The sequence below is a fragment of the Geotrypetes seraphini genome, chromosome 11, assembly GCF_902459505.1.
Source record: "Geotrypetes seraphini chromosome 11, aGeoSer1.1, whole genome shotgun sequence".
Classification (NCBI taxonomy): domain Eukaryota; kingdom Metazoa; phylum Chordata; class Amphibia; order Gymnophiona; family Dermophiidae; genus Geotrypetes; species Geotrypetes seraphini.
The window spans coordinates 46764275-46772949 of record NC_047094.1 but is presented as its reverse complement, the minus strand read 5'-3'; the positions used below and the strand labels follow the sequence as shown (position 1 = coordinate 46772949).

The 8675-nt window shown below is 43.8% G+C and overlaps 1 protein-coding gene across 1 annotated transcript; it reads right to left on the bottom strand.

Annotated features, from left to right (window-relative positions):
- Positions 1-6732: 6732 nt before the first annotated feature.
- On the bottom strand, positions 6733-8299 carry LOC117345835 (hemoglobin subunit alpha-A-like). Its single transcript, XM_033915051.1, has 3 exons — positions 8141-8299; positions 7390-7594; positions 6733-6974 (listed from the first exon to the last, which is right to left on the bottom strand). The coding sequence occupies exons 1-3, from the start codon at positions 8230-8232 to the stop codon at positions 6846-6848; spliced, it is 426 nt and encodes a 141-aa protein (XP_033770942.1). The 5' UTR covers positions 8233-8299; the 3' UTR covers positions 6733-6845.
- Positions 8300-8675: the final 376 nt, after the last annotated feature.

Here is an 8675-nt window from a genome sequence, read left to right as displayed (position 1 = left end):
GTTCCAGCCAGAGTGCTCCAAAGCTTCACCCCTCCCCCCCCCCACCCCCAACACCATAGCATCTCCAATCCTTGAATGTACAATTGACTTACTCTTGTTAGAATTTAACTGCATGCTTGTTTCAGATCTCAAAGTTCTTCGTGGGTGATAAATTTCAAACCATCCCTTCAATACAACAGGAGAAACATGGTACACTACCTGATGCACTATTAACAATACTTTGTATATTGCACCCTCTGCTGAATTGGTAACCAATGCAGTCATTTAAGAATTGGTGTTATAAGAGCTATTCTCGACACACCAGTAATCAACCGTGCTGTAGAATTCAAAATTAACTGCAACACTCTCGTCTTTACCTTCACAGCCCCAAATATAATGCGTTACAATAATCCACCTTATTTAAAATTAGTGCCTGCACTATGGTAAAAAATCATAGTCCTGCAGCATCGGTTTCAACCTATATACAACATTCTCAGCTGCATATATCCTACCTGTATTGTCTTCAATATTTGGCTTTCCAGACAGCGAACTGTCCAGGCGCACTTCCAACATATTCATCACCATCATCAGTTCCTCTCCCATCACATTCAACCTCTCCAAATCCCAATTATCCCTCTGATTTTTCACAATCATCACCTCCGTTTTATTCACATTCAACTTTAGCCCATGATCATTCATCCATTCCACAATCTCCTCCGTATAATCCTGCAAACACGTGTCCAACCCTTGAACATCATTACACACCTGGAGGGGTGGGGGGTTAAGGAAGAGAATGTCATCAGAATAAAGTTTATATTGTAGGCCAAACTTCGGAAACATAGCTCCCAAGGATAGAAGACATGGCAGAACCCTGGGGTACGCCTCTCTTAACATCCACCATTCCAGATACTTCTGTCCCACTTCATACTCTAAAGGATCTTTCCCTAAGATACAATGCAAACCATTGCAAAACCTCCCCAACCATACCCAATCGTTCCAACTTCAATAACAATATGTCCTGATTGACAGTCAAAAGCCACAGTATCTTATATTCTTATCCAATTCCTCCCGTAAAGTATCCAGTATAGATATCAGAAGCAATTCCAGGCTGAAGATGTAGACAGCCGCATTCAGTAAATGGCACCCAAAATTAGGCACTGGGAACAGTGGCATAGTAAGGGGGTTGGGGTGGGGACAGGGGAGCATTCCATCCCGGGCACTGTCTTGGTGGGGGTGCTGGCACCTGTCATCTCTGCCCCCTTACTCCTTCCCCGCCCTGCCACACATGCACTCCTTCCCTTCCCCCATACCTCTTTAATGGTCCCGGCACAAACAGCAACCCCAACCTACTGTTGCACCAGCTTCAGCTCTTCCTCTGACATCACTTCCTGGACCCGCACCTAAGAAGTGATGTCAGAAGGATAGCCGACAGTCGATGCAGGCAACAAGTTGGTGATACTGCTCTCGCCAGGAACATTAAAGAGGTATGGGGGAGGGGAAGGGAAGGGGCACACACGTGCGGCAGGAGAGGGGTGGGGGTAGAGAAGAGGGCAGGGGAAGTGTGCCACTGCTCTGGGAGCCTCTCACCCTCGCTACACCACTGACTGGGAAGACTCATTTTAAACTAGCATTCTGCAAAGGGTGCTCCACACCAGGAACCCTTTGACTACATGTTTTGTGTGAATCTTGACTTTGAGCATCACACTGAAAACTGGCATTCAACTATAGTTTTATAGTTGTGCATAATAAAATTTGGGTACCGACTTCATAGAATAGGGTGCAGGGCTGATCAACACATAAACCCAAATGAGTACCAATTACTATTAATGGCCCATTAACTAATTTGTTTGTATGTGGATCTGTGATCTATGCCCATATTTGAACACCCACATTTTGGTAACTTATAGAGAGCGTGGGAGAGAATACCTAGGAATGATCATAAATGTTTGGAAAATCAGTCTAGAGCCAAGAGGCCAGGGCCGCCTTATCCATCGGACCGGATGAGGCTCTGGCCCAGGGCGCTGACAATTAAGGGCACCAAAATACCTAGTCTTTGGCCTCGCCTGGTCAATAGGCGAAGCCTTTTCTTACCCTCCTTCCTGGTCTGGTCTCTCCCCCTTCTCTTTTCTTCCTCCCTATGGATCTGGCACTATTTCTTCACCCCTCTCACTTCCCCACAATCCAGTAAAGTTTATGGCAGTTTCTGGCAGCATTGGCAGCACCATGACAGGCTGCCTTTGGCCAGCCCCTGGGTCTTTCCTCTGCCATGTCCAGCCTCCTCTGATGTAATTTCCTGTTGATGGAATGTGGCAGAGGGAAGACACAGGCTACCCAAAGATAGCTTTTTATGCTTCTGCCACTGCTGACACCAGCAACTGACTTAAACTTTACAGGACCACTGGGGAGTGAGAGAGATGAGAGAGCTGTGCCAGACCTGTGGAAAGGAGGACAGAGGACAGTGTAAGAGAGGCTGGACTGGGGAGGGAGGATAAGAGTTTCTAGCCCCTGGAAGAGAGAAATGCCAAACCCATGAGGAGAGAGGGAGGAAGGGGGTGTCTGAAGAGATGTGATGGGGTGGGGATACCACCAAAACAAGTTGGGTCTGGGCACCATTATCACTTGAGTCAACCCTGCATGAGACTTTTGCTTGCATAAGGCCTTGGTTTAAAAATTACACCACCTAGAGTATAAATTCCTTCAAAAAGCAGTAAATAAATCCTAATAAATAAATGCCTGTCTATTCTGCTCTATCCTGAGTTGGAGAGTGTCCTGCTTCCTGTGCTGCTTTGTAGTACCAAAGCTGATTACTGCAAGAATGGTATTAGGATCTGAAGCAGCAGTTTCTGTACTTTTCAAATCATGGGTTCGGCTGCGGTGCTCATAGATTACTATCATTAAAAACTTTAGTGTGTTTTTTAAATTTTATTTTTTCTGGGAATTTATCAGTGTTTGTTACAACAAGAACAAAAATCTGAGAAAATTGATGGAAAATCGATATCATTTTCCATTTAAATATCAAACTTTATTTTGGTGAAAGCCAGGAAGGAAAGGATTGAGAGGAGAAGGGATAGTGGAAGAAGAAAGGGGGAAAGGAGAGAGGAAATGCTGGGAAGAGATAAAATTTTTATCTGTTTTTTAGTTACCCTCCCCCCTTTTACAAAACCGTGCTGGCCGCGGTGGTTAACAGCTCTGACGCTCATAGGAATTATATGAGCATGGGAGCTGTTACCTCCACAGCCAGCGCTAAAAACGCTAACATGGTTTTGTAAAAGTTGACTTCTCCAATATGTTGTGGCCTAAAGTTTTTTTAAAATATAATTTTCTGATGTTATCTTGATTTCTAAATGAAGATTTTGTAGTATTTCTAACTTCTGTTCTGTAAATTGCTGGATGTATATAATTAAAATTTGAAAAATTAAAAAAGGGGTGTTAAAGAGCTCAATAACCTACAAAATCTTCCATCTCTCCTTTCCATTTTTCTTCAGCACTTTCCTCTGCCTTCCTTCCTTCCTTCTCCAGGATCTTCTCTTTTCCTTTCCTCCTTTTCCCAGCATCTTCAGTCTTTCCTTGCTCCCTAATGCTTCTCCTTTTCTTTCTCTACTTCTTCCTTCTACATTCTTCTAAAAAAGGGAAGTGGGAGTCCTAAACAATGTTATTTGATTCAACAGAGTAATAGAAATGGGATATCAAAATTAAGGAGTAGTGGAGGGGTATTGAGATTCATGGAGTGATAAGGCACTAAAAGAGCAGTGGTTTCTTCTTTTTAATTTCATGAATGATTAAAAAAAAAAAGTGGCTAATTACAGACCCATCTCTCTTTTCAATTTAGACTGTAAAATCTTAGCCTAAGAACAGCGATACTTAATTCTATAGGTAGACTGGTTTTCAGAATAGGTACAATGAATATTCTTTTGCAAACAGATTTGCAAACAGTGCGCCTCCAATATATTAATTATGGCTAATCTAAAGACCAGACCCTGGGTTAGAGTTCAGAACTGTTGTCCTAGAGAAGGTGGTATTAGCAAGGTTTGTGTACAGTACTCCCCTGAGATTCATGGGGGTTCCGTTCCAGGAACCCCTGTGAATTTCAGCAGCTGGAGAGCCAAGAGAGGGCAGCTAGAGCGCTGGCGGATGAAGAAAATCACTCTGTCTGCTCCGACTGCCTCTTCTTGTAGTAAAGTTGGGATACACCAATCAGGAGCTGCTTTGACACGCAGCTCCTGATTGGTGTAACCCGACTTTACTACAGGAAGAGGCGGTCGGAGCAGACTGCGAATGAGCGAGTCCGTGATTCGTGAACCACGGGAGAACACTGTATTTCAAGATTCAAGTTTATTCAATTCTGATATACCACTTATCAAATATCTAAATGGTTTACAATAAAGATAAGAAAGCTGGTGGCATAGTAAGGGGGTGTGGTCCTCCTCAGGTGCGGTCTTCCATAGGGCCCAGCGACACCCCTTCTCTCCACCCCCCTGCTTGCTCCCCACTCCTTGCTGTGTGCGCACACCCCTTGCATTGGCATCGGCACTCTCTCTGACATCACTTCCAGGACCCATGCCTAGGACATGAAGTCAGAGGGCGAGCTGACGTGGGCAGCATGCTGTTCACACCAGAGAAGCTGAAAAGGTATGGGGAAAGGGAAGGGGCCACGTGTGCCACCCCAAGCGCCACTCTTACACCACTGAAGATAGGATAAAATTAAAGATCACATATAGGTATAATAAAAGCAGTTAACATGATACATAAGGAAGAAGGGGGAGAAATACATTTTTTATTTACTGTATATAATTAGAAATAAAAAAAAAATCCCCCAAATATAAACTTAAAGGGAGGGGAAAGGTATAATTACAATTTAAAATAATAAAAGGAAATCTCTTAGAAATGTGCATTATAGGCATCCCGAAATAGGAATGTTTTGGCTAGTTCTTGTTGAAGATATAAAGTCAAGGCATTCCAGAGTGTGGAGGCTGTCACTGAGAATATGGATTTTTGTGTTGTATCATAACGCCGGAATGTGATATTATGGATTAGACACATTCTTTAACGGAAATAATGTGCACAGCTCAGTGTCTTATGAGTGTCTCCCATAGCTAAATATGAGCATACCTGACACAAATTCCAGTGAGGGGGAGGCAACACAATGTTTTGATGCATACTCTCTAGAGCAGTGGTTCTTAACCTTGTTGGAGGTACTGAACCCCACCAGTTTCATATGCGTGTTCACCGAACCCTTCTTTATTCCCTTAGTTTTGCCGGAGCTAGACTAGAATTACTCAACTTGGCAATGCAAATCATGCAATTAGGACGCTGACTCCCATCACGTTCCGTTATACATGTGAATCCATATTGTACATATTCGTCCGACCACTTTCGTATTTTGCTCAACATAGTTAGTAAGGGATTAAAATATTAAGATAGGTATCACACGACGTACCATCACAACAGTTACAATTCGACTACTGTGCGCATCAAATCCCCTGCAGCACAGATAGGCCAAGCGATGTTGCGTGATCACCTGCAGCCAATTATGGACAAGCGGGGTGTATCATCACGAATCATAAGCGCTTCGGTCACGTTCCATCATCTATCAGTTAAATCACAAATTTTGATCAGGAATTGATTGATGTATATAAGGCGTTAGTTACAGATTGATAGATCAAGAAACCAAGTACACGATCAGTCTTGATCAAAATCACTGAATAACTGATAGATGATTGAACGTGACCGAAGCGCTATATGAGTCGGAGGTGCGTTTTGACCTCCGCCGAACCCGCGAGACTGACTCACCGAACCCCTGGGGTTCGGTGGAACCCAGGTTAAGAACCACTGCTCTAGAGGCAATATTCACATTGAGCCCGACACCTGGGGGTGGGGGTGGGGAGCTGGTGCAATGTACCCATAAGTTTGCACCTGCACAGCTCAGGTCACACATACAGTTACAGGGAATGATTTTTCATCTAATCCCTGGTCAGTCCCCTGTTTGCATAACCCTACCAGGGACCGCTGAAAAATTCTTAGCCCAACCAAGAGAATGATGTGGAGCCATGAAACTTACAAATTAATTTCACACTTTCCTTGACATCTTTTTGCTTCAATGATATGAAATAAAAAGACAAGTGTCAAGAAAAGTGTGGAATAACTTGTAAATATAGAAAACAAAATAAATAAATAAGTTTCTTGGCTCCACATTATTCTCTTCTTGGTTAGGATGAGAGCTTTTCAGTGGTCCCTTGTACATTTTTGGTTGGGAGTTGTTGTAAATAAATCTATTTTAAACCTTTATCATCACTTTCTTTTTGACTGCTACTACTTTCTACGTTCACTGAAACACACCACTGAGAATATGATTTCAATTTTCAAATAATTTTTATCTCAGTTTGATATAGGAATATTCATTTGTTTTTATTTTTCATTTTGAACATAGTCCCCCTTTCCCCATTTGTTTGTGTAAGATGAAGACGTGAGTAACACATTTAGAAGGACTGCCTTTACTGTTTCTAAATTGTAATACCCAGGGCTTAATTACAGAGCAACAGAAGTGATGCGTTCCAGGCAACTGCAGGAAGTAGGGGGGGAGGGGGATGAGCCTGGGGGCTCAAAAAAAAAAGTCATCCTTCCCCTTAATCTAACCCTGTTGCTTCTCTCCCTGGCCCATCTGCCACCTCCCCAGGTCTACTTCCGTTTGGTATACAAACTAAGCCCTAGTTACACCTCTACTGACTAGAATAGAGATCAGAACAAGAGACAATGTAGGGTACAACTCAATGATGGTTTTATTTCATAACATCTCTATGCTGAGATAACATGCCAACTTTGGTATGAATAGTTCAACTTTTAAGATGAAAAGAACTAGAAGGCTCCCTTTAACGGTACTTGCTGGTCAGACATGTAGCCACAGCACACAAGAACTTGTCCATGGAGGCGTGTGTACCACATGTATATTCATGGGGATGGTGTGTTGCGATCACAACATGGAAGCATTCATTAAAGAACTGAAATGGGAAGGGGGGGAACAAAAAAAAAAAAAAACCAAAACAAGATTAGCATTGATCATCAGAGAAATAAAATAAAGTACAATAAATGATTTGAGATGTGCCCAAAGTGTATTGAAATAACCTCAACAGGGCAGTTATAGAGCTAATTTCATTCATTCTTTTTTCTATTAACCCATCAATTGTGGAATTTGAAGACATATGTCATTGTGTCCCTGAAAATCCACTGAATTCAACAGTAGTTCCAGACATGAAATGTCATGCATTAGGCACATTTTACGTTTATTCTCTCTGGTTAGGTTAAGAGCACTAGGAATGCATCATTTGCGAGTCCACAAGTCAACCAGAAAAATTAATTTGCCCATCCCACTTTGAGCCATGGTCATTACAGCAGTTTACAGCTCTTGGCACTTACCGGAAAGTTGGCCGGATCCACCCGCAAGTCATAGGCATGACGGTTGCTCAGCTTGTCTAGGCAACCTTGAAGGTTGTCGAGGTGGTTAACGGACTCATTCAGGGCAGTAAACACCCTCGAGCCATGGGTTTTAAGGTCTTGAGAACCCTTGCTGGTATTGTAGTTGGCGAAATAAATTTTGGTCTGAGGGTAGCATGACATCATCCTGCAGAGGACAAGAAAAACAAATGAGGAGCATGGTCAATACTCAGCAGGTAAAGAGCAGAGCACAAAGCTGCCCTGGAGCAGTGGTTAAAGCTACAGCCTCAGCACCCTGAGGTTATGGGTTCAAACCCCTGCTGCTCCTTGTGACCCTGGGCAAGGCACTTAATTCCCCCATTGCCCCAGGTACATTAGATAGATTGTGAGCCTGCCAGGACAAACAGGGAAAAATGCTTAAGTACCTGAATAAATTAATGTAAACCATTCTGAGCTTTCCTGGGAGAACAGTATAGAAAATTGAATAAATAAATATCCTAAGTATAGGCTAAAACCAAAAACGTTTCCAATATCAGGCCCCTTTCCCCTCAGCATTCTGCACTCAAATGAGGCAACAGATGATTTCGCAATCAATGAATAAAGGTAGTGGGAATTAAACCCCTAAACTGCACTCTTTTTTTCTACTGCCCATGCTATATTCTGGAATGAGGCATAGCCCCTTCATTGCAATGCAGATCCCTTCCAAAATACTCTTCTAGATTGTTCTACCAACCTGTGTAGGGTATCTGCCGTATAGTCCGCTCCGTGAGGGGCCAACTTGGCCCACATGGCCTTGACGCTCTTCTTATCTGCTTCGGTCAGCATTGTTTCTGCTACTCGTCTGGATGGCAGCACCTGACGATGTCCTCGAGTCTGCCACCGCCCGCATTATATAGGGTGCCGGACGGGAATGTCCCTCCCCCGTTGCACCCTGCCCATCTTGTCCCCGATTGGCTGGAGGGGCGCCACCCGGGGAGGAGGAGGGGCGTTCCTGCACTGGTCTTGCCAGCGCTGGGCTTCACGGGGAGAGGGTTTGGCCTTGCCCTGGAATGGTGCCAGGTTGCTCAGGGGCTGCAGAGACATTTGCTCCGTTGGGAGGTTAGCTTGCTCTTCTCTTCCATTCCTCGCCAATGCACTCAACCTGTCTCTTCGTTTTTCCAAAAGGCGCGAATCTCCCCGTATCATGGCTTGCGCGGCTGTTCATCCTACCTAGGGGGTTGTGGGAAAGGAAAGGGGGTAAAAAGCGGACCTTACGGACCTCGCGGATC